At 47.5% G+C, this 26,914-nt stretch overlaps 1 protein-coding gene across 3 annotated transcripts in view; it reads left to right on the top strand.

The window, feature by feature from the left end:
* LOC138292552 (putative RNA-binding protein Luc7-like 2) overlaps nucleotides 1-23,017 on the top strand; it is a 311,074-nt gene extending 288,057 nt beyond the window's left edge. For all 3 annotated transcript variants that reach the window (XM_069231227.1, XM_069231228.1, XM_069231229.1), the window contains one exon: nucleotides 22,588-23,017. In XM_069231227.1, coding sequence (XP_069087328.1) covers nucleotides 22,588-22,768 — 181 coding nt within the window. In that variant the 3' untranslated portion in view covers nucleotides 22,769-23,017. The remainder of the gene's footprint in view (nucleotides 1-22,587) is intronic.
* The last annotated feature ends 3,897 nt before the right edge of the window (nucleotides 23,018-26,914 follow it).

The following is a 26,914-nucleotide window of genomic DNA, read 5'->3' as shown; positions in this document are numbered from 1 at the left end:
GGAAGATGGACTCCTGTACACTGAGGCCAGAGACCCCAAACCTGGTGCCACTAGGAGAGTGGTAGTGCCTCAGTCGTTCAGAGAGTTTATTCTGACCTTAGCCCATGATATTCCCCTTGCTGGGCATTTGGGACAAACCAAGACGTGGGAGAGGTTAGTCAACCACTTCTACTGGCCCAATATGTCCCAGAAGGTTAAGGAGTTTTGCCTCTCCTGCCCCACCTGTCAATCTAGTGGTAAGACAGGTGGGCACCCAAAGGCCCCCCCTCATTCCACTTCCAGTGGTGGGGGTCCCCTTTGAAAGAGTGGGTGTGGACATAGTTGGTCCACTGGAACCTCCCACAGCCTCAGGAAATATGTACATCCTAGTAGTAGTGGATCATGCTACTAGGTATCCTGAAGCTATTCCCCTTAGGTCAACTACTGCCCCTGCAGTAGCCAAGGCCCTCATTGGTATCTTTACCAGAGTGGGTTTCCCTAAGGAGGTGGTGTCTGACAGAGGTACCAACTTCATGTCAGCCTACCTAAAACACATGTGGAATGAGTGTGGAGTGACTTACAAATTCACTACACCATACCATCCACAAACTAATGGCTTAGTTGAGAGATTCAACAAGACATTAAAAGGTATGATCATGGGGCTCCCAGAAAAACTCAAAAGGAGATGGGATGTCCTCTTGCCATGTCTGCTTTTTGCTTACAGAGAGGTGCCACAGAAGGGAGTAAGATTCTCACCCTTTGAACTTCTGTTTGGTCACCCTGTAAGGGGACCACTTGCTCTTGTTAAAGAAGGCTGGGAGAGACCTCTTCATGAGCCTAAACAAGACATAGTGGACTATGTACTTGGCCTTCGCTCTAGAATGGCAGAGTACATGGAAAAGGCAACCAAAAACCTTGAGGCCAGCCAACAGCTCCAGAAGTTTTGGTATGACCAAAAGGCTGCAATGGTTGAGTTCCAACCAGGGCAGAAAGTCTGGGTTCTGGAGCCTGTGGCTCCCAGGGCACTCCAGGACAAATGGAGTGGCCCTTACCCAGTGCTAGAAAGGAAGAGTCAGGTCACCTACCTGGTGGACCTGGGCACAAGCAGGAGCCCCAAGAGGGTGATCCATGTGAACCGCCTTAAGCTCTTCCATGACAGGGCTGATGTAAATCTGTTGATGGTAACAGATGAGGATCAGGAGGCAGAGAGTGAACCTCTCCCTGATCTTCTGTCATCAGACCCAAAAGATGGCTCAGTAGATGGAGTGATCTACTCAGACACCCTCTCTGGCCAACAGCAAGCTGATTGTAGGAGAGTCCTACAACAGTTTCCTGAACTCTTCTCCCTAACCCCTGGTCAGACACACCTGTGTACCCATGATGTGGACACAGGAGACAGCATGCCTGTCAAAAACAAAATTTTTAGACAGTCTGACCATGTTAAGGAAAGCATCAAGGTGGAAGTCCACAAGATGCTGGAATTGGGAGTAATTGAGCGCTCTGACAGCCCCTGGGCTAGCCCAGTGGTCTTAGTCCCCCAAACCTCACACCAAAGATGGAAAGAAAGAGATGAGGTTTTGTGTGGACTACAGAGGGCTCAACTCTGTCACCAAGACAGACGCCCATCCCATTCCTAGAGCTGATGAGCTCATAGACAAATTAGGTGCTGCCAAGTTCTTAAGTACCTTTGACTTGACAGCAGGGTACTGGCAAATAAAAATGGCACCTGGAGCAAAAGAGAAAACAGCATTCTCCACACCTGATGGGCATTATCAGTTTACTGTTATGCCCTTTGGTTTAAAGAATGCCCCTGCCACCTTCCAAAGGTTGGTGAATCAAGTCCTTGCTGGCTTGGAGTCCTTTAGCACAGCTTATCTTGATGATATTGCTGTCTTTAGCTCCACCTGGCAGGATCACCTGGTCCACCTGAAGAAGGTTTTGAAGGCTCTGCAATCTGCAGGCCTCTCTATCAAGGCATCCAAATGCCAGATAGGGCAGGGAACTGTGGTTTACTTGGGCCACCTTGTAGGTGGAGGCCAAGTTCAGCCACTCCAACCCAAGATCCAGACTATTCTGGACTGGGTAGCTCCAAAAACCCAGACTCAAGTCAGGGCATTCCTTGGCTTGACTGGGTATTATAGGAGGTTTGTGAAGGGATATGGATCCATTGTGACAGCCCTCACTGAACTCACCTCCAAGAAAATGCCCAAGAAAGTGAACTGGACTGTGGAATGCCAACAGGCCTTTGACACCCTGAAACAAGCAATGTGCTCAGCACCAGTTCTAAAAGCTCCAGATTATTCTAAGCAGTTCATTGTGCAGACAGATGCCTCTGAATATGGGATAGGGGCAGTTTTGTCCCAAACAAATGATGGCCTTGACCAGCCTGTTGCTTTCATTAGCAGGAGGTTACTCCCCAGGGAGCAGCGTTGGAGTGCCATTGAGAGGGAGGCCTTTGCTGTGGTTTGGTCCCTGAAGAAGCTGAGACCATACCTCTTTGGGACTCACTTCCTAGTTCAAACTGACCACAGACCTCTCAAATGGCTGATGCAAATGAAAGGTGAAAATCCTAAACTGTTGAGGTGGTCCATCTCCCCACAGGGAATGGACTTTATAGTGGAACACAGACCTGGGACTGCCCATGCCAATGCAGATGGCCTTTCCAGGTTCTTCCACTTAGAAAATGAAGACTCTCTTGGGAAAGGTTAGTCTCATCCTCTTTCGTTTGGGGGGGGGTTGTGTAAGGAAATGCCTCCTTGGCATGGTTGCCCCCTGACTTTTTGCCTTTGCTGATGCTATGTTTACAATTGAAAGTGTGCTGAGGCCTGCTAACCAGGCCCCAGCACCAGTGTTCTTTCCCTAACCTGTACTTTTGTATCCACAATTGGCAGACCCTGGCATCCAGATAAGTCCCTTGTAACTGGTACTTCTAGTACCAAGGGCCCTGATGCCAAGGAAGGTCTCTAAGGGCTGCAGCCTGGAGACCTCTCACTCAGCACAGAGACACTGCTTGCCAGCTTGTGTGTGCTAGTGAGAACAAAACGAGTAAGTCGACATGGCACTCCCCTCAGGGTGCCATGCCAGCCTCTCACTGCCTATGCAAGTATAGGTCAGTCACCCCTCTAGCAGGCCTTACAGCCCTAAGGCAGGGTGCACTATACCATAGGTGAGGGTACCAGTGCATGAGCATGGTACCCCTACAGTGTCTAAACAAAACCTTAGACATTGTAAGTGCAGGGTAGCCATAAGAGTATATGGTCTGGGAGTTTGTCAAACACGAACTCCACAGCACCATAATGGCTACACTGAAAACTGGGAAGTTTGGTATCAAACTTCTCAGCACAATAAATGCACACTGATGCCAGTGTACATTTTATTGCAAAATACACCCCAGAGGGCACCTTAGAGGTGCCCCCTGAAACTTAACCGACTGTCTGTGTAGGCTGACTAGTTCCAGCAGCCTGCCACACTAGAGACATGTTGCTGGCCCCATGGGGAGAGTGCCTTTGTCACTCTGAGGCCAGTAACAAAGCCTGCACTGGGTGGAGATGCTAACACCTCCCCCAGGCAGGAGCTGTGACACCTGGCGGTGAGCCTCAAAGGCTCACCCCTTTGTCACAGCCCAGCAGGGCACTCCAGCTTAGTGGAGTTGCCCGCCCCCTCCGGCCACGGCCCCCACTTTTGGCGGCAAGGCTGGAGGGAACAAAGAAAGCAACAAGGAGGAGTCACTGGCCAGTCAGGACAGCCCCTAAGGTGTCCTGAGCTGAGGTGACTCTAACTTTTAGAAATCCTCCATCTTGCAGATGGAGGATTCCCCCAATAGGGTTAGGATTGTGACCCCCTCCCCTTGGGAGGAGGCACAAAGAGGGTGTACCCACCCTCAGGGCTAGTAGCCATTGGCTCCTAACCCCCCAGACCTAAACACGCCCTTAAATTTAGTATTTAAGGGCTACCCTGAACCCTAGAAAATTAGATTCCTGCAACAACAAGAAGAAGGACTGCCTAGCTGAAAACCCCTGCAGAGGAAGACCAGAAGACAACTACTGCCTTGGCTCCAGAAACTCACCGGCCTATCTCCTGCCTTCCAAAGAACTCTGCTCCAGCGACGCCGTCCAAAGGGACCAGCGACCTCTGAATCCTCTGAGGACTGCCCTGCTTCGACGACGACAAGAAACTCCTGAGGACAGCTGACCTGCTCCAAAAAGACTGCAACTTTGTTTCAAGAAGCAGCTTTAAAGAACCCTGCAACTCCCCGCAAGAGGCGTGAGACTTGCAACACTGCACCCGGCGACCCCGACTCGGCTGGTGGAGAACCAACACCTCAGGGAGGACCCCCGGACTACTCTACGACTGTGAGTACCAAAACCTGTCCCCCCTGAGCCCCCCACAGCGCCGCCTGCAGAGGGAATCCCGAGGCTTCCCCTGACCGCGACTAAAGTCCCGACGCCTGGAAAAGACCCTGCACCCGCAGCCCCCAGGACCTGAAGGACCGGACTTTCACTGCAGAAGTGACCCCCAGGAGTCCCTCTCCCTTGCCCAAGTGGAGGTTTCCCCGAGGAAGCCCCCCCTTGCCTGCCTGCAGCGCTAAAGAGATCCCTTGATCTCTCATTGACTTACATTGCGAACCCGACGCTTGTTCTAACACTGCACCCGGCCGCCCCCGCGCCGCTGAGGGTGAAATTTCTGTGTGGGCTTGTGTCCCCCCCGGTGCCCTACAAAACCCCCCCTGGTCTGCCCTCCGAAGACGCGGGTACTTACCTGCAAGCAGACCGGAACCGGGGCACCCCCTTCTCTCCATTATAGCCTATGCGTTTTGGGCACCACTTTGAACTCTGCACCTGACCGGCCCTGAGCTGCTGGTGTGGTAACTTTGGGGTTGCTCTGAACCCCCAACGGTGGGCTACCTTGGACCAAGAACTGAACCCTGTAAGTGTCTTACTTACCTGGTAAAACTAACAAAAACTGACCTCCCCCAGGAACTGTGAAAATTGCACTAAGTGTCCACTTTTGAAATAGCTATTTGTGAATAACTTGAAAAGTATACATGCAATTGAAATGATTCCAAGTTCCTAATGTACTTACCTGCAATACCTTTCAAACAAGATATTACATGTTAAATTTGAACCTGTGGTTCTTAAAATAAACTAAGAAAAGATATTTTTCTATAACAAAACCTATTGGCTGGATTTGTCTCTGAGTGTGTGTACCTCATTTATTGTCTGTGTGTATGTACAACAAATGCTTAACACTACTCCTTGGATAAGCCTACTGCTCGACCACACTACCACAAAATAGAGCATTAGTATTATCTATTTTTACCACTATTTTACCTCTAAGGGGAACCCTTGGACTCTGTGCATGCTATTCCTTACTTTGAAATAGCACATACAGAGCCAACTTCCTACACACAGTTACTCAGGAAATCTGTTAAATTTGTAGCTGACCATCGTTGGTAGCACCATGTCGTGCCTATTTTGGTATCAAGACTGCTTGTTTTAGGGCAGCAGCACCACCGAGTGTGGGTGACTGAGTTAGTCCCACATCACCTTGGATGCTGTCTGTCTTACTCCTGGCTAGCCCGCAGTGCTTCACCCAACCCTAAAAACGAAAGGTAGGTGGTAACCTAAACCTGACACTGACCCCTCAACAGATCATACCCCTTTCGCTTAGTTACTCAGAGACTAGTACATGCCAAGGCAGAACAAGTGATGCAAAATGGATTTTAGTGCATTTATTGAAGCAGTTGCCTTATTGTAAAAGGCATGAGTTGCAATAATTAGGCAGATGAAACCTAATGCAGTGATCATGGTTGCAATCATTGTGAAAAGGATAAATAACACACACAATCTTTGTATGATCATAAAAGCCTAAAGATTCCTACCTACACCCTATGTCTAAAATATAAGAGCATAGTGGTGGTCACTGTTCTGTCTGTCCTGGTCTAAGGAAGGGACCCCCGACTCCATAAGTGAAAAGGCTGGCAAGGATCTGCTGGTTGTCTGGCAATCCTCTCCGGTAACTGAAGAGTCAGTGGCAGGATCAGCAAAACTGTCAATAGTATGATGTGCGTCACAGGACGTTCATGATTGGAATGCCCCCTTCCCCTCTTAGACCTATCTGGTGTTTATATAATAAATCCTGCATTGTTCTAAGAACAGGCCAGACATGCTCCTTTGTCTATGGATTGGGGACTGAGACCTGAGCTCCTAGAGTGGCAACACGAGTTAGAATATCATATACTAAACATGACAGCCTTGAACAGGGCACAAAGAGAAATGTGTACAAAGGGCTGATAAAAATGGATTGTGCGCAGAACTAGGTCTTCTCAAAATGAAGGAGCTGATAAAATATGAAAACAGCAAGCTAAAAGCTGGCTGTGAAAAAAATATGAAATTAATAAAAACGTGTGTACGTGTAAAAGGCACAGGCTATGGGCTTAATGCTAAAATAAGGGCATCCAACCTAGGCACTAAGGAGAACCCACAACACCCTACCCATGCTGGTACAAGAGTGTAGGGTCCAGGACCTAAAATATATAAAAATATATAACAACTAACTTAAAAGCAAGGGTAATATAAAATGTATACATTGAAGCGATAAAATGTCCATGTTGGCAAGCAGACCAGCCAAAGCATAAGGCTGAATTAATTTGTGAAAAAGGTGTCAATTAAAGGCCATCTGAATCCTGCATGAGGTCATCAAACACATCATTGAAGATGAAATCCAGGATAGAGACCCCACTTTGGCAGACATTAAAAACGCCAAAACCTTGTTCAAAAGGTGGAGGATCACAAGTGAGCCGTGGTATCAGCCATAGCCATGGACAAAGGGGCAGCATTCTGTGCTGTACCAGTTGTTGAGGCACCAAGAGTCACTAGATCCACAAAGGGTGGCTCATAGAAGGTGTCACATAGCAGCTGCAATCTCACACAACAACTCCAGCTATGAACCCTTATCGAGAACATCATCAGATTAATGTCCACAGAATGTACATGTTGCAAAACAAGACACTTCTAGTGCGTGTTTGAAAGGGCATCATAAGCAATAGAAAACCATTTGCACACAGCTGAAAACCGGTTAAAATTACAATGACCAGTTCTTGTCAAGTTCCTACAACAGTGCTGCTCCGAAGTCCTGCATCATGCGTTCATGTGACAGTTGGACTGGTGGGCGCTCCCTCACTCCTTTTAAATGGGATGGGGCAGCCACTGCAAAGTCAAAATAGCAACAGCAAAATACCACAAATTAAAGCAAAAAAATTTGAGTAAATGGCTGAAGGTATAACTCCATACGCATTCTGGAAGGTGCTGACAAATCCAGATCCTACAGCCTTAAAGTGTACAATCTCTGCAGTGTTACACGCATTAAAATGTGACCGACCAATTCACAGAAATGTCTTGTAAAGTTTGTATTTAAAAAAAAAAAAAAAGCTGTATCTCTACGGACAGCCTTGCCACTTCCAAGTCATAAGTATCGCAGGCAGATTTGAGCACCACGTGTGTTTGAAACAAAAGTACTTTTAGTCTGCTCAACTTGTAAAAAAAAAAAAAAAATATATATTACAAATAAATAGCAGTATGAGGCCACAAATTAGCTACTTTTATCTAATGAGTTGAAGGGAAAATCACATTTCCACAGCAGGTCACGATTTGAGAAATCTAATTCACATAAGGAACACGTGCTGTCATCCCACAACGGCCTTGGCCACTCAGTATCAAGTAACTCCCATTCGAAAGTAATTGACACACTGGGTGAATTAAAGGGATGGGAACACCTTTCAAGAAGTGTAAGGAAATTCCTCCTTGGCATGGTTACCCCCTGACTTTTTGCCTTTGCTAATGCTAAGTTTTGGTTTGAAAGTGTGCTGAGGCCTGCTAACCAGGCCCCAGCACCAGTGTGCTTTCCCTAACCTGTACTTTTGTTTCCACAATTGTCACACCCTGGCATCCAGGTAAGTCCCTTGTAACTGGTACCCCTGGTACCAAGGGCCCTGATGCCAGGGAAGGTCTCTAAGGGCTGCAGCATGTCTTATGCCACCCTGGGGACCCCTCACTCAGCACAGACACACTGCTTGCCAGCTTGTGTGTGCTAGTGGGGATAAAAAGACTACGTCGACATGGCACTCCCCTCAGGGTGCCATGCCAACCTCACACTCCCTATGAAGTATAGATAAGTCACCCCTGGGTGCACTATACCATAGGTGAGGGCATAAGGGCATGAGCACTATCCCCCTACAGTGTCTAAGCAAACCCTTAGACATTGTAAGTGCAGGGTAGCCATAAGAGTATATGGTCTGGGAGTCTGTCATGCACGAACTCCACAGCACCATAATGGCTACACTGAAAACTGTGAAGTTTGGTATCAAACTTCTCAGCACAATAAATGCACACTGATGCCAGTGTACATTTTATTGTAACATACACCCCGAGGGCCCCTTAGTTAAGGTTTCAGGGGGCACCTCTGACTATCCGTGTAGGCTGACTAGTTTTAGCAGCCTGCCACACACCAGACATGTTGCTGGCCACATGGGGAGAGTGCCTTTGTCACTCTGCCTAGTAACAAAGCCTGGACTGGGTGGAGGTGCTTCACACCTGCCCCTGCAGGGACTGTAACACCTGGCGGTGAGCCTCAAAGGCTCACCCCCTTTGTTACAGCACCCCAGGGCACTCCAGCTAGTGGAGTTGCCTGCCCCCTCCGGCCACGGCCCCACTTTTGGCGGCAAGGCCGGAGGAGATAATGAGAAAAACAAGGAGTCACCACTGGCCAGTCAGGACAGCCCCTAAGGTGTCCTGAGCTGAGGTGACTCTAACTTTTAGAAATCCTCCATCTTGCAGATGGAGGATTCCCCCAATAGGATTAGGGATGTGCCCCCCTCCCCTCAGGGAGGAGGCACAAAGAGGGTGTAGCCACCCTCAGGGCTAGAAGCCATTGGCTACTAACCCCCCAGACCTAAACACACCCCTAAATCGAGTATTTAGGTGCTCCCCAGAACCTAGGAATTCAGATTCCTGCAATCTAAGAAGAAGAGGACTGCTGAACTGAAAAACCTGCAGAGAAGACGGAGACACCAACTGCTTTGGCCCCAGCTCTACCGGCCTGTCTCCCCCACTTCTAAAGACACTGCTCCAGCGACGCGTTCCCAGGGTCCAGCAACCTCTGAAGCCTCAGAGGACTACCCTGCATCTAGAAGAACCAAGAACTCCCGAGGACAGCGGCTCTGTTCACCAAAGACTGCAACTTTGCAACAAAGAAGCAACTTTGAAAAACACACGTTTCCCGCCAGAAGCGTGAGACTTTGCACTCTGCACCCGACGCCCCCGGCTTGACTTGTGGAGAACAAACACCACAGGGAGGACTCCCCTGCGACTACGAGACCGTGAGTAGCCAGAGTTGACCCCCCTGAGCCCACACAGCCCCTGACCGCGACTGCCTGCTTCAAAGACCCGACGCCTGGTAAAGACTCTGCACCCGCAGCCCCCAGGACCTGAAGGATCAGACCTCCAGTGCAGGAGAGACCCCCAGGTGGTCCTCTCCATTGCCCAGGTGGTGGCTACCCCGAGGAGGTCCCAGACTATTCATTTAGTGCCTAGCTCCTATAGCAGCCTTTCTCAGGAGAACAAAAAATCAAATATTCACATCCTTAGACGACTGGCTGACAAAAGCAGACACCTATTCGGCAGCACGCAGGACAACAAGAAAGTGCATTGCCTTACTCAGCAGCTTAGTCCTATCAACTGGGAGAAATCCAAACCTCAACCATCACGCACAATCACTTTTCTAGGGGCAATACTGGACACTCAATCCCTATGGCCTGCCCCACTGTAGAAAGACAACAGAAACTGCTAACTCTAGCAAAATCAATACAGAGAAAAGAATACATTTCAATACGCCTGTACAAGTCCTTATTGGGGATGATGTCCTAGTTGCATACCTCTAGCTCCTCTCTGCAGACTCAAAATCCACCCCCTGCAAGAGCAGATCAATCTGCAATGGCTCCAGGTTTCAGGAAGCTTCGTAGATCAGATAAAAAAAATACTCCAGCAATCACCAAGGCACTGGTGTGGTGGTCTCGGGGACATCATCTTTCTATCGGTCTATCTTTTCTTCATCGCCCAGCCCCATGGACAATCAACACAGATGCCTCTCTGGAGGGTTGGTGAGTGGTTTTACAAGACCTACAGATAAGTGGCAAATGGCCACCGGAGTTGCAAACAATGTACATCAATCTGCTAGAGCTCAAAGCGGTCCGTCTAGCTTTACAGGCTTTCCTCCCAAAGATTGCCGGTTCAGAATTGGTAATAAGAACAGACAGCACCACTACCATGCATTACCTCAACAAACCGTGAGGCAAAGGCACTAGATCTCTTCCTCTCTGGGCTGTACAGCATGGCATACTCCTCACAACAGTTCACCTTCCAGGCATCCAGAACAGGATAGCAGACTCGCTCAGCAGGCAAAAGTCAATATGTCACGAATGGGAACTGGACCAGTCCACGGTCAACCACATTTCTTCTCAGTGGGGAACACCCAACCTCGACCTTTGCCAGCCGCTCAAATGCCAAATACCGATATTACGCAAGCTGGCATCACCAGAGGGGATCATGGGGGAATGAGTTTTGCAGAGTCAGGAATCTTTGCATACGCTTTTCCGCCAATTCCTTTGATCCCGAGAGTCCTAACGAAGATGAAGAGAGAACCATGCACGCTAATATTAATAGCCCCGTACTGGCCTCGTCAACATTGATTCACTGTACTTTTTCTCCTGTCAGTGAAGCCTTGCGTCTCACTAAGAATATCTCCACATCTGCTAACAATGAACAACAAACATATCTTACATCCGAATCCTCAATTAATACAGTTATCAGCATGGCTCCTGAGCACCGTGAGTTTGCACACCTAAACATTCTGCAGGAGTGCAGAGATATTATGTCCAAAGCCAGAGCAATTAGCACCAACAAGACTTGGTGGAAAGGATTTTGTTTGTGGTGTCATCAGCAACAAAGTGATTCCCCTTTCTTCATCACCGGAACAGATATTGCCTTATTTGCTACATTTAGCACACTCAGGGCTTGCGCAATCCTCCGTAAAGGTTCACGTGGCAGCGATTGCATCTTATAGACGCTCAGACTCTTCACCTTTGTTATGGTCCTCTAGGTTGATTAAACGGTTTCTGAAGGGGCTTTTCAGAGTGTTTCCACCATTCAGACCTCCTCCTTCCTCCTGGAATTTAAATATTGTTCTCGCACAACTTATGAAGCAGCCATTTGAGCCAATCCATAGAGCTTCTACGAAATTCCTTTCCTGGAAAGTTGCCCTCCTTATTGCATTGACATCAACCAGGGGTGTCCGTGAGATGCACGCACCTTCCATACAGGATACGTTTTTACAGATTAAAAATGATAGAATAATCTTGCACACTAATCTGCATTTCATTCCAAAGGTCCCCTCGGATTTTCATTTGAATGAGCCCTTAGTTTTCAGGACATTCTTTCCAAATCCTACAACTCCAGTGCAGAAGGCATTACATTCTTTAGACATTAAAAGATGTAATAAATTCTATTTAGACAGGACTAAACCATTTCGCGAAACCAGTCAATTTTTTGTCGCTTTCAGCGCACCCAGACGGGGTCAACAGCTCTCTAAACAGAGCATTGCTAGATGGATTTCTTCAGCAATTCAATTTTGCCATCAGGCGGCAGGCAAGCCACTGCACACACAGGCAGATGTTCACTCAACGCGGGCAGGTTCCCCTTCAGCAGCGTTGTTTGCAGGTGTACCGCTTCAAGACATTTGTAGAGCAGCAACTTGGAAGAGCTGCCATACTTTTACTAGACATTACTGCTTGGAAGCATTATCTCAAGGAGAGATAGCGGTGGGCCAAGCAGTCCTCAGGAATCTTTTACAGTGAAGGTGAGCTACATCTTTTATCCCACCATCCTAATTTCAGGTATGCACATTGCCGATCACAAAGACGTTTGAAATGCATGCCTAATTCTCATTACACTTTTGCCTATTATGTTTAGAAATTTTTCTAGGCATAGGTGTATTTTATCATGCGATTAACGTTTTATTGAACAAGATAGATGCATAATACAATGCACATCAATACTGCTTACTACTCTGATTCAAGCATGTAAATCTATGAAAGTATCAATACTGGAGTAAGAAAATTAGTTACTTACCTGTAACTTTAGTTCTCCAATATAAATGTGACAGATATCTTATCTGCCTTCTCACAAGTTCCTTGTATCCTAAGGCACTTGTAATAAGGAGGACGGATGTCCTTCTCATTGTGACTGAGTAACCCTTTTGCCTAACTTTAAATCAAGCCCTTAGGAATTAAATTACACCAGTAGGCGGACGATACACAGCTCTATTTAAAACACTCTTCATTACTAGATGTACCTACACTCCAAAGGGTCATGGAATGGATATTTGCCTGGGTGACTGAAAACTGCCTGAAATTAGTTCCTCATAAAACTGCCTTTCTAATTGTATCTCTCAAATGCAATAGAAGGATCAGCCCAGACCTCTTCAAGAAGCTTATGGAAATCAGCCTCTCGCCATCCCCTCTGCTACAGTTAAATCTCTAGGTTTCCTTATTAGTTCTTTATGTGAACAAATCTTTACAGGCGGCAAATTTTCACCTTTGCCAAGTGAAAAGAATAATATAACTTTTCATCCATAAATCCGCTGAAATCAGCTGCACATGAGCTCATTCACTCCAGAGTTCACGCTGATAACGCCATCTGGTTGGTCTTGCTCTGGTATGCTCTGTTGCCCTTAAAATTAGTTCTCTCTTAGGGGATCTCCATTAATAGTTATAAGCACTGAATTGTCCTGCCCATGAACTCAGGATTCTGGAGCACTTTTCCATAGTATATCGTATTAGGTGTAGCTGTTCACCTTTCTTTGGGAAGGCCTGCAGAGTCACGTAAGAGGAAAACATTATGAAGCTTATAGGAACAGGCTGCAATTGCTAAATTACTCACAATGTATTTTTAAAAGGGTGAAGAAACCTATAGATGTATATGTAATTTAAAAATACTCTGTAGGACATCTTTAATCTCTTTCATAAACCCTTTTTTTTGGTAAAAGTAAAGAGATGAAGGATAGTAGGGCAGTGTAGCCCATAGGCTTAACACTGTGTCTGTGCCTTTAAGGGCCCACCAGTATCCCAGCATACCCAGTAGGTGGCAGTTGCTTCGGTTCTTTTTACCGGCTCCTGGTGACAGGATCTTGGAGAACTGAGCTTAGCCTTTCAGGCTTTTTCTCTTCCCAATTCTCCAGTGAAGTTTTGTGACAGCCACATTATTCTACGTTTTCATCTTTCACTTACATTTTCTACCTTTTTCTGACAGAAAAGTGTAGTATTTTGTCAATTAAAATGCCTTCTTTATTTGACAAGTGCCCTGCCTGTGGGAGAAAAAAGGCCAAGTCAGACCATCACAAAGGCTGTACTGTTTGCCTTCCACAGAGCCATGTTCCTGACAGATGCCACCACTGCAAAAAGTTTTCAAGGTGCACTCCCAGAGAGAGATTTGCCTACATGGCACTGAAGAACGACGCAGGCTACCAGGGCCACCAAGGACCCCAGGCGTGAAAGGTCCGAAAAGAGTTCAGCCCAAAAACTGTTATTCCAGGTAGACATCGAGAGGATCGACATCAAGACAAGGTACTGCACCTACTTGTTCTCCGGCGAGAGCTGGGTCGATGTCAAAAAAGAGCTGAAGGTCGACGTCAAGACAGAGTAGGTCAGTGTCAAAGATACGTCTACCTCCAAGAAGGTTGTCATTGAGGCAGAGGCCTAGATCGATAGCGAGGAGCCGGTCAAGGCATAGGAGGAGGTCAATGTTTGGCAGTGTATCAACATAGAGGGCATCACTACATGAGCAAAGAAGGAAGCAGGAATGCATTTCTACATCTCTTGACTGAATATTCCAGAATCCGCTTTCCTTCACCAGTATTATTGTCAGATTCTCCTACTCCTCTGCCAGCATCACATCCACCACCACCTTAACAGTCTGCTCTTCCAGCACGTCTTCCATCAGCAGCAGTTCCACCTATGGAGGTTCCTCTCCCGAGGTCATCAGCCTCTCCCCGTAGATCGCGTTCAAGGATGTGTCATCATTTGTACCACTGTAGAAGCCACAGATCCTGGCATTCTTCATCGTGTCCATCTGCAAGGTGCTCTTGTCATCATCATTCTTCTAGATCACGCTCAAGATCACAAATAAGATCTAAACATCATTCCTGTTACTCTTCTTCCACTTCCACAGTAAGATATTTGCCAACATTAACAGACTCACCGTCTGCGCAAATCTCCACAATGGATGACATCACCACCTTCCAAGAGGTCCTGGTGAGAGGTGCTGCAAAGCTTATTATACCAATGTCTTTCCCAACTGCTTTCACTTCGGTCATATTTAAGACTCTTCACCACGTCTGTGTCATGGTCTCTGCTTCCATTAGTGTATGGACTTTTAGAACCAGCAATGGAACTATTCCTAACACCAGCCTTCATTAAGTCTGCACGATCCAGACTGCAGAAAAAATATCGACCTCCTGAACAGGATCCTCTCTTTCTCCGCTCCGACCCACCTCCAGACTCTGTGGTCGTGATAGCGAAACACCATGCTACCACTTGTAAGGAAATGCCTCCTTGGCATGGTTACCCCCTTACTTTTTGCCTTTGCTGATGCTATGAATTGAAAGTGTGCTGAGGCCTGCTAACCAGGCCCCAGCACCAGTGTTCTTTCCCTAACCTGTACTTTTGTTTTCACAATTGGCACACCCTGGCATCCAGGTAAGTCCCTTGTAACTGGTACCCCTTGTACCAAGGGCCCTGATGCCAGGGAAGGTCTCTAAGGGCTGCAGCATATCTTATGCCACCCTGGGGACCCCTCACTCAGCACAGACACACTGCTTGCCAGCTTGTGTGTGCTGGTGAGGACAAAACGAGTAAGTCGACATGGCACTCCCCTCAGGGTGCCATGCCAACCTCACACTGCCTATGCAGTATAAATAAGTCACCCCTCTAGCAGGCCTTACAGCCCTAAGGCAGGGTGCACTATACCATAGGTGAGGGCACCAGTGCATGAGCACTGTGCCCCTACAGTGTCTAAGCCAAACCTTAGACATTGTAAGTGCAGGGTAGCCATAAGAGTATATGGTCTGGGAGTCTGTCATGCACGAACTCCACAGCACCATAATGGCTGCACTGAAAACTGGGAAGTTTGGTATCAAACTTCTCAGCACAATAAATGCACACTGATGCCAGTGTACATTTTATTGTGAAATACACCCCAGAGGGCACCTTAGAGGTGCCCCCTGAAACCTTAACCAACTACCTGTGTAGGCTGACTGGTTTTAGCAGCCTGCCACACTCGAGACATGTTGCTGGCCACATGGGGAGAGTGCCCTTGTCACTCTGTGGCTAGTAACAAAGCCTGCACTGGGTGGAGATGCTATCACCTCCCCCAGGCAGGAGCTGTAACACCTGGCGGTGAGCCTCAAAGGCTCACCCCCTTTGTTCCAGCACCACAGGGCATTCCAGCTAGTAGAGTTGCCCGCCCCCTCCGGCCACGGCCCCACTTTTGGCAGCAAGGCCGGAGGAGATAATGAGAAAAACAAGGAGGAGTCACTGGCCAGTCAGGACAGCCCCTAAGGCAACCTGAGCTGAAGTGACTCTGACTTTTAGGAATCCTCCATCTTGCAGATGGAGGATCCCCCCAATAGGGATAGGAATGTGACCCCCTCCCCTTGGGAGGAGGCACAAAGAGGGTGTAGCCACCCTCAGGGCTAGTAGCCATTGGCTACTGCCCTCCTTGACCTAAACACACCCCTAAATCTTGTATTTAGGGGCTCCCCTGAACCTAGGAAATCAGATTCCTGCAACCTAAGAAGAAGAGGACTGCTGAGCTGAAAAACCCTGCAGAGAAGACTGAGACACCAACTGCCTTGGCCCCAGCTCTACCGGCCTGTCTCCCCCTTCGCAAGAAAACTGCTCCAGCGACGCTTTCCCCAGGACCAGCGACCTCTGAATCCTCAGAGGACTGCCCTGCTCTAAAAGGACCAAGAAACTCCCGAGAACAGCGGCCCTGTTCACCCAAGACTGCAACTTTGTTTCCAAAGGAGCAACTTAAAGGCAACAGCGTTTCCCGCCAGAAGCGTGAGACTTGCAACCCTGCACCCGGCGACCCCGACTCGACTGGTGGAGAAACAACACTTCAGGGAGGACCCTCCGGCGACTCCGAGACTGTGAGTAACCAAAGTTGTCACCCCAGAGCCCCCACAGCGATGCCTGCAGAGGGAATCCCGAGGCTCCCCCTGACTGCGACTGCCTGACTCTCAGATCCCGACGCCTGGAAAAGACCCTGCACCCGTAGGAGTGACCCCCAGGAGGCCCTCTCCCTTGCCCAGGTGGTGGCTACCCCGAGGAGCCCCCCCCCCCCTTGCCTGCCTGCATCGCTGAAGAGACCCCTTGGTCTCCCATTGATTCCTATTACAAACCCGACGTGTGTTTGCACACTGCACCCGGCCGCCCCGTGCTGCTGAGGGTGTACTTTCTGTGTTAACTTGTGTCCCCCCCCCGGTGCCCTACAAAACCCCCCTGGTCTGCCCTCCGAAGACGCGGGTACTTACCTGCTGGCAGACTGGAACCGGGGCACCCCCTTCTCCATTGAAGCCTATGTGTTTTGGGCACCACTTTGAACTCTGCACCTGACCGGCCCTGAGATGCTGGTGTGGTAACTTTGGGGTTGCTCTGAACCCCCAACGGTGGGCTACCTTGGACCCAAACTTGAACCCCGTAGGTGGTTTACTTACCTACAAAAACTAACAAATACTTACCTCCCCCAGGAACTGTTGAAAATTGCACTGTCTAGTTTTAAAATAGCTATATGTGTTTTATTTGAAAATTATATATGCTATTGTGATTATTCAAAGTTCCTAAAGTACTTACCTGCAATACCTTTCATGCAAAGTATTACATGTAGAATTTGAACCTGTGGTTCTTAAAATAAACTAAGAAAATATATTTTTCTATTCAAAAACCTATTGGCCTGGAATTGTCTCTGAGTATGTGTTCCTCATTTATTGCCTGTGTGTATGTACAACAAATGCTCAACACTACTCCTTTGATAAGCCTACTGCTCGACCACACTACCACAAAATAGAGCATTATTATTATCTCTTTTTGCCACTATCTTACCTCTAAGGGGAACCCTTGGACTCTGTGCATACTATTCCTTACTTTGAAATAGTGCATACAGAGCCAACTTCCTACACCACTCCTTTGTCTTCTTTGCCTCCTGACATGGAGAGCAACAAAATGGACTCAGTGGGCCGCAGTGCCTACAGTAAGGCTGCAGCATCCATGTAGGCAGCGAGTGCAGTGACTCTTCTGGGAAGATATGATACAACCTTATGGGGCAGAAGAAGTTCTTGGAAGTCGTCAGTGAAGGAATGATGGTCTCAAATCAGATCCTCAGCATCGCAACTGACTCCTTGCTCGCAGCACATGAATTTTGTCATGGTGTGGCATTGCCTAAGCACTCCTGGCTTAGACTCACTGCCCTACAAAATGAGTGAAAGCAAAGAATCCTAAATCTGCCATTCTCTAGACCAACACTCTTCGTCAGCCACCCAGATGATTACTGGCTCAGATGGTATCTAAAATGGAAACACTCAAGGCAGTGGGCCTAGAAAGGCTAAAAGAACAGAAAGGGCCTTACAAGTCCTACCAGCAGTGTTTCTACTCCCAGAGGAGTCTAACCCCTCACTGGTATCAAGATCACTAGTAATCTCAGCAGCACAGACCTTACCAGCAACAACAGAGTAAAGAACCTCAAGGGAGGAACAACCAGCAGCCTACAGACAGGAAAGCCCACAGCAGGCTCAAAAGAGTGAATCTTTCCTTCTCACTCTTCTGTTACCCACTCCAGTAGAGGGAAGCATTTCACATTTTCTGGTAGAGTGGCAACACATCACAAAAGACACCTTGCTACTGGTTATTGTTTGAAATGGGTAATGTCTCAGGTTCTCAAGTTCTCTGCCGAATATACCACCAAAGCCATCCAGTCAACATCTGCAGATGCGATCGGAAATCAACATCCTTCTCTAGAAGGAAGCAGTATAGACTGTTCCTCTCAAACAGGGAACAGGCATTTTCTCTTGATACTTTCTAGTAAAGAAGAGAGGTTCCAAAAACAAGTTCAGACCCATTATGGTCTTGAAATGAGATAACAAGTGGATTTGGCTTGAAATGTTTTGAATGCTGGTACTACATCAGATCTATCCCCAGTTACATCAGGGAGATTGCCTCTGCTCCATAGACCTTCAAGATGTGTGCTTCCATATTCCAATAGCCAAGAAGCATTGCAAGTTCTTGAGGTTTGTGGTGGTTCAATATCATTATCAACACAAAATGCTTCCATTTGGCCTAAAGCCAGCACTCATAACATTTTCAAAGTGCATGGTGGTGGTAGCTTGCCCACCTAAAGAACCATTTAATCTTCGCCTACCCCTGTCTAAACAATTGGCTCATCAAAGCATTGGATCCTCAGGAACCACGCCTTCATTACCAGTGGACAAGCAATCTCCTGCAATGACTAGGGCTCATATCAACCATGCCAAGTCAACGTTTACTCCTGTTCAGGTGCCGCATTATTTGGTGAACTCCATCGACACCAGCCAATCAAGAGTGTGCCCTTCGTATGAGTGACTGTTATCAATCCATCAGAAGTATCACTCTCTCATGAAAGTCTCTCATTCCACAGTGAGAGCAGTGTAATCTCTCCTCGGTTCCATGGCTTCAAGCATCTTCCTGACTCTAAATGCATGTCTCCACATGTGTCCTCTTCAGGAATGTCTCGAGGATCAATGGCACAATGATCTACGAAATATCTACGAAAAATCTACAATAATCTACAAAAAACTCAGGGAGGACCCTACTGATTTCTTAAGACGAAGATCCCCCGTATGGTGGCGCAAGCTTTAGGGGACAACTGGATTTCGCAGAAAGAAGGAGATTTCCTAATTAATAAAAATCCAGTAACTCTTTATTTCTACACTATCCCCAAAATTCACAAAAACCTTGAATCACCTCCTGGTAGACACATAGTATCAGATATCAATTCTATTTTGGAACCTCTCTCCCGTTTTTAAGACCCCTAGTCCAAAACACAGATGCCTACCTTACAAATAGAAGGGAAGTACTGTGTCTTTTGAAAGACAGACTTTTTAATCCAGAAAATGAGATCCTAATAGGACTGGATGTGGAAAGCCTATACACTAGTCTACCCCACCCTGACACATTACACATAACTGAGGAAGTTATCTTTGACTTAGATTGGGACTACCAAACACACGGAATGTGGTAATGGAGTGTTGTTTCTGGGCCCTAACCAAAATGTTTTTTGAGTTCTAGAAAAATGTATTCTTTCAGAAACACAGGACCAGCATGGGAATCACCTTTGTTCAGAGTCTGGCTGGTCTCTATGTCCATCATCTAGAGAAAGAGAGAATCCTAAACCCCACTAATCCATACAGCGACAACATAGTATTGTGGAAAAGATACATTGATGACATATTGGTTTTCTGGAAAGGGGATGAGGCACAAGTGGTGACATTTTTTTAGAGTGGTTAAACAGACAGGACGGTTCTTGCAATTCACTCACACAATAAGCAAGGAATATTTGGTCTTCCTGGATTTAAACATTATAGCCACTAACATTTAAAACAACCACCCATGAATAACCAATAGCCCAAAACTGTTTACTCCTGTTTGATAGTCCTCACCCCCACCATTTGAGAGAGAACCTACTGTTTGGACAATTTCTCAGATTGAGAAGGAATTGCTCAGAGATATCAGGTTACAAAAAACGAGCCCAGAGTCTAGCATCTAAACTTGAGGCTAGGAAATACCCCCTGAGAATAATCAACTGAGCCATGAAGCAGTAACCACAGAGAAACCCTTCTGGACACCCCTTCCCAAAAAGAGAAGGAGGAAAGACAGATATGTATCACAACATTTAACATAGGCTACAATCAAGTAAGCAAGATCATCAACAAACATTGGCGCATCCTCAATAGTGGCTCATTAAATATTCCCAAACCCATATTTTCACATAAATGGGGAAAGAGTCTTAGAGATATGATTGTATGCACCCGCCATCTTCGAGTAAACCAGATGATATCAACTACCTACCACTACCCAATGGACATTATCCATGTGGGAACTGTAGTGTGTGCCATCTAACAAAGGTCACTAAACAGGTCACCTGTAACAACAGCACAACATGGGACATAAGAGACTTCTCCAGTTGTAACATCCAGCAAGCAGTATACATGATCACTTGTCCATGCAACCTATATTATGTGGGGATGACCACCCGCAAGGTTAAGACTCGCATCTGCAAACAGCAGAGTAACCTGAAATGTGGACTGGCTACGACTAAAATGCCCACTCATTTCAAAGAGAAAGCACACACAGTGGAGGATTACCAGTGGGTTATCCTAGAACACCATAAAGAGATTAATTGTGAGTCTACACTGTTCGGAAAAGAACAACGAGGGCTCTATAAATTACGCACACACCAAATTGGCCTCAATGAGAACATACCTTGGAGCCAGCTGACGAAGTATTTACATCACTTTAATCTTTAGTCGGATACACATCTCCTAAAATTATACACTTAAGCAGCGCAAAAGGTCCTATATCCATCTCATTCCTTTACATTCCATAGTGTCACAAAGAGCAAACCCATCATCAAGTATTAGCCACGCACATATACGGCACCATCACTATAAGAAGGGAACGAGTAACCCTTTGTTAAACACAGGAAAGAAACTCCCAAATGATAAGGGAATCCCCAGTTGTGCCTCTGTAAGCCCATGAAGCCCTAATGATCTCTGTGCAATTACGGTCACCCACAAAGGATACCTACTTTTAGGGTCCTCGCGGACCCCCTTTTGTTCCACAGGAGGCTGCCATCTTGGGGAAGTTAGCGGTCTAGTGCTGCATGCTTGAGCACGCCGAGATACAAGAGCAGCTGCACATTTAAACTTTACTTCCATGTGAGCATTCAAGATTCAGACCCCAGGAAGGTGAGCATTAGGTACAGAGCAGGAGTGTCGCTTTGAGGAAGTGCCTTTTGAGTATTGTTTACATCGCACTACAGATACAGTAAGATGAATCAATTCTAAAACGTTGCCAAATCTTTAGAATGTGACTACAAGCACACACCCCTCCCATAGGAGCTATTATATGAGAGTCCAAATACTGCAGAGTAGGTTACGTATTCACCACACGTGTGCTGTTTGGTGTGTTTCACATGTGTACATGTTTAAAAATGTTCAATGTAGTATGTCTTGTATTGTTGATTGTGAGAGTAGTGTGGTCTCTCATTCCTGATATTCATGAGTGCCGTTTCCCACTAGTGGGGTGCAGTTTACAAATAGGTGGCACCACACCCACAAGCAACATATATACCAGCTCATTACAAATGGGAGCTATGATAACTATGCCTCTCTTGTATTTCCACAGGTATCAATGACAGACACTATAAACGATAGGTATCATCCTATGACACCACACTAGTTAGGTGAATTGCACCATATCACTGAGCATGTATTATTTATGCTTTCGTTGGAGGTAGTCAAACTAGGAGTGGCACCAGGGAGTCCACTTTGGTCCTGAAGAGGAGCCTAGGGGTAAGGCTCCGAAACATGCAGACTCGGAAGTCTGGTACAGTACACCCCCCACTTCTGCAGCCCACTTTATAATCATACTTCCTCCAAAAGACCTATTAAATCATTGGAATTACTAGGAGACCGGTATTTTTAACTCACCCAAGACCCCACCACTCCTATCCCTCCTGTGATTCACATTGATGAGACTACATCAGTGCTCCCACGTATCCCGTAGGTCATAGCACGCCCCGCTCCATAGCGGAATGGGAAGAAATCCAATGATGAAGCATGCCACCAGGGTGTAACCCTGGTGGGTGAGGGTTTTTCTAACAGGAAAATCCTTTTTCCTATCCATTCTATGAGCCAGAATGATCTTGATTGCTCCGTGGTGGCCACGTCAATGGTGGTTCACAGACCATCTTCACTGGTCAGAGCGTTCACATCTTAAGCTGCCATTGAGAACAGGTCCTCTAACGAAATTCGGAGGCCAGATGGTTCACCTCAATCTCTCCTCCCTGACTTTGGCAGCATGGCTACTGAGCTAGTTCAGTATGGAAATTTCACTCTATTGGTTAGCAAAATCTGCCCAGGTATGTGGAGCTGCTTTATTCATTGATTATAAAACACTGCCAACTAGCTCTCGTCAGTCACAGTCCCTTTGGCCACCGGCCGAATTCCCGCCTTGCCAATCCGACACAGAGTATTATCTAGCAGATGTCTGGAGCTGAAAATTGGTGAATCTTTGGGTGATATTCATTTTGAGAACTGGTTACAGGTAACATTTTCTTTAACTGCACGGTGCTAGTATTGAGAACCAGTTACAGGTAACATATCCTTTAACTGAACAACGCTGTTGCTTGCAAATGTTGTGTGTCAAACATTGTTTTTATGGTGTGGTTCTTTTGCTTTACCCAGATCTCGTTCTCGAGACCGCCGAAGGCACCGCTCAAGATCATCCTCCAGAGATCGAAAGAGAAGAACCCGCTCCAAGTCACGAGAGAAGCGTCGCAGCCACAGGTCACGCTCCCGCAGCCGAAGTCGGAGTCACAAAAGAAGCCGGGACCGCAGCAGAGATCGTAGTTCAAAATCCAAGTGAGACAGTCGGCCACTGTCCTGACAGGAGAGTAGTATGTGGGAAGGAGGTGGTCTGGCCTCTTTCCACTGTCTGGGGGTGTACAGGAGTGTAGACAGAATCAGAACTGAAAACTCTTTAACTTGCGTGACCACAGTAGAGGGAGGGGGGATGGAGCCATTTGGATTTTATTCTCACATTCTTTTTTTGCCTATTATCAGTTGTTCTTTACTGTATTTCCTTCCTTGTGGAATAAAAGCCTGTTTTAAAACACTTTGTCGTTGTATTAAAACATAGCGGTGTCTCTCACCTCATGGAGCCACCTCTTACCACTAGAATCGAATACTTGTTGGTTGATTTGAAGCTGTGCTTATTTTGTAAAACATTAAGTCCCAGGGCCCTTGGCATGAGGCCACTGAAGGTTGTCCCACTTATTGCCCCTACCAGTGCTACCAGTGCAACTATTTACCATCACACTCCTACATGTTTGACAATTCAGACTATTCCAGGCCTCCAAAGCTATACAGTTGTCTTTAAGTGGCAGTTATTAGTCTTTTAATGTGTATTTAATTAAAAACAACTGTTAGTGGGCGCATCTCTAAATTAGACAAAGAGCACCACCATGTGGCAGACTGTCATAAGGGCCTGTCTTCAAAAGTAAGTGGAAACCACCGACTCAAATTAAACAATGATTTGAAGCCTGTGATGAGCATTTTGGGCATCCATAGCATGCTTGACGTTAACTTTTCTACAGAAGTGCCAATTGGTGGGTTAGTGTTGCATCTGCATGCAGAGTAATGTGCTACACCATTGACTATTGCCTGCTTCAATAATACATACGATGCAGTGCCATATTTGCTGCCCTCAGCTTCTCTAGCGTTCTCTGCATTCTTCTGTTGATTAAAGACATTCTTGCAAAAGTACTTTCAGGTTATTTAAACAGAAAGCATTTCTGATGGATACACCTACCTGTGGATTCCTCACCTAAAGAATTCTCCCCACGCGCCATCTTCGACACAAATTTTCTTCTACCTCTGCACGTCGACAATGACGTCACAATTGCCCGACTCCACGCGACGCCGTATGACGTCATCCAGGCAATAAGAAGCCCTAGTCGACGTGCAGACGTCAGTTCCCTTTTTTCCGTGCCTTCGAGTAACGTTTTTTCTTCAAGGCTGATAGGGAGCTACAGTTGCACTTCGGTGTTACAATGTCCCAGCCGAGAAAAACTGGCTTTAAACCTTTTAACCAGCGTGGGGGTCGGATGTCGGTCACGGACCCCCATGAAAATTGTTTATGGTGCCTTAGTTCCGACCATGAGGTCGAGTCATGCGGATCGTGTCAAAGCATGAATCCTAAGGCACTTAAGGAGAGGGAGGCAAAGTTATTCCTGGCCCGTTCCAAGAAAAGGAAGGAAAAGCGTCATCGTAGAGAGTCTTCTTCCAAATCTTCGAAGTCTTATCAATGCCACGGGGACTCTCGGCGCCGTCCGACGTGGAAGGTTAGCCCGACCATCACACCTCCGCCTCCAGCGACTCCGGCTTCTCCTTCTTCACCCTTGTCGGTATTTGAAGTCGAGCCTCATCAGGAGCTGGTGGCTTCTCCGGAGCAGGAAATGCCTGGTCCATCCTCGGCCTCTATGCCGGCGCCGGTTCCACAGACTTATCCGGCTTTCCCGGCGCCGTGTACGGGTCCCGCTGCATTTTTAAATGCAATGTTCAATATCTTTTCCACCATAGCACCTGGTGGAGGGCATGCGGGTCCGTCAGGCCCTTTTGGCTTTTAACTTGGGTGCTCCGGCTCCTTACAAGCTGACACCCGTTATGCCCTTTCTTCCTTCTGGGGCCGCTTCGGCGCGATGCCCTTGGCGTCGCCCAGGAGACCTGTGACGCCGACAACGTCTGCTGTCCCGGTGCCAGTGGATTCTCCACGGATCCAGTCTACAGTAAAATTGTCTGTGGCGCCGGAGGGTCCAGCGTCGGATGAATCCGAAGAGGGGCGCAAGCAAAGATCTTCGGCGTCGGCCGACGCTTTATCGACGCTGGGACTCGAATCCAGGCTCTGATCCAGGAGATTGGCTTTACGGCTCCTGGAGGAAGAGTAATACAGCAGACAACATTTGGAGGAAGGCGAGATTTTGGAGCCTTCGGGTGATTTCCAAGGCTTGGACACAGCAAGTGGCATTGACACTTCCCCTGAATGGGATTTGGCTTCCCCAGGGGAGTATACTGAGGAAGCTGCATCATTTCATGGTGTAGTAAGGAAGGCTGCAGACTTTTTGGACCTTCCTCTTCCTGCTGCAGAGGTGAAAAGAAACCTCACTGAAGTGCTGCATCCGGCGTCGGTAGTGGCGGAGCCTCTCTTGCCCCTCAATGAGGCTCTTTTGGACCCCATAAAAGATATATGGAGGAAGCCAGTGACTTCAACAGCCGTCAACAGGGCGGTAGCGAGACGCTATCGTGCGGCTCCAGGTGACCCGGTCTTTCTCTCCAAACATCCAACTCCTGAGAGTTTGGTTGTTCAGGTATCGTGCTCCTCTCAATCAGCTCCTGGTTCGTTCCCCCGGACCCCTGCTGACAGGGAGTCTAAGAAAATGGACCAGGCAGCAAAGAAGGCCTTTTCTTCGTGCAGTATGGCCTTGAAGTCGACCAATGCGACTTGCGTTTTGGGGCATTATATTCATGCCCTTATGGAGGAGGTTAAGGGTCATCCTGAATTGCAACAGGAGGTGTTGCATCTATTAACTGACACTCAGGCGGCGGTGACCCAGGTGATTCAATCTGGGTTGGACACCTCGGACTCTGTGGCAAGAGCTATGGGTACATCCATAGTGACGAGGAGACAGGCTTGGCTGCGTTCATCAGTTTTCTCCCCGGATGTGCAGGCTACTTTAGGACCTGCCTTTTGACGGAGAAAAACTCTTTGGGACAAAAGCAGATTCTGCCCTTGAGCACTTTTAAAGAGAGCAGAGCCACAGCGAGGTCATTGGGACTTCAAGCAGCCACTTCCTCTACCTTTAGATCTTTTAGAAAATTTAGAGGTTTTGGTCGTGGCTCCTCCTTTTGTGGCAGGATCCAGGTGGCACAGCAATCTGCAGGATCCCTACCTTACAGATCCTTCAGAGGCAGGGGTAGAGTACGAACTAGAGGGGCCACCCAGCAGCGATCTGCCTCTTCCTCAGGAGGGGTGCAGCAGGGAAAGCAGCCTTAGTCCTCCACCACTCCCTGCTCACGTGTCTCCGGTAGGGGGAGACTTGCCCGATTTCTTCCCATGTGGGAGCTTATAACATCAGACTCCTGGGTCATCGACATCGTGAAGAAGGTGTATGCTCTTCCCTTTCGGGAATTCCCTCCTTCCTTCCCTCCCCGCCCATCCTTCTGTTCGGACAACCATCTTCTGTTGCTTCAACAGGAGGTGTTATCCCTTTTGTCAAAGGGCGCAGTGGAGTTGGTTCCTGGAGCAAGAGAGGGGTCAGGGCTGTTATTCAAGATACTTCCTGATCCCCAAAAAGGATGGTCGGTTGAGGCCAATCCTGGACCTGAGGATTTTGAATTGGTTCCTCAAACAGGAAAAGTTCAAGATGCTGACCCTATCACAGGTTCTTTTGGTGTTGAACGAAGGAGATTGGATGGTGTCTGTCGATTTGCAGGATGCGTACTTCCATATTCTGATCCTCAAATCGCACAGGAAGTATCTCCGGTTTGCAGTGGGGTCACAGCATGATCAGTTTGCGGTCCTCCCGTTTGGCCTTTCTTCTGCACCTCAAGTCCTCACAAAGGTGATGGCGGTGGTTGCGGCAGAGCTCAGAAGAAGCGGGATAGCGGTGTTTCCCTATCTGGACGATTGGTTGATCAAAGCCAAGACTCCAGAGCTCGTGCGGCGTCACCTGCAGTCCACAACTCAGTTGTTGTTCGACCTGGGTTTTTCAGTCAATGTGCCCAAATCTCACCTGGAGCCCTCTCAACGCCTCCTGTTCATAGGGGCAGTACTGGACACTACATTGAATCGGGCCTTTCCTCCGACCCAGCGGGTTCAGGACATTCAGGCGTTGATTCCAATGTTTCAAAATGGAGAAGTAGTTCCAGTCCTCAAGGTCCTGCGTCTGCTCGCTCTATTTGCTTCTTGCATACTGCTGGTCACTCATGCACGCTGGCACATGAGGGCTCTTCA

Source organism: Pleurodeles waltl, chromosome 4_2 (genome assembly GCF_031143425.1).
Source record: "Pleurodeles waltl isolate 20211129_DDA chromosome 4_2, aPleWal1.hap1.20221129, whole genome shotgun sequence".
NCBI lineage: Eukaryota > Metazoa > Chordata > Amphibia > Caudata > Salamandridae > Pleurodeles > Pleurodeles waltl.
The sequence above is the reverse complement of the archived record's forward strand: the minus strand, read 5'-3'. Positions and strand labels throughout refer to the sequence as shown.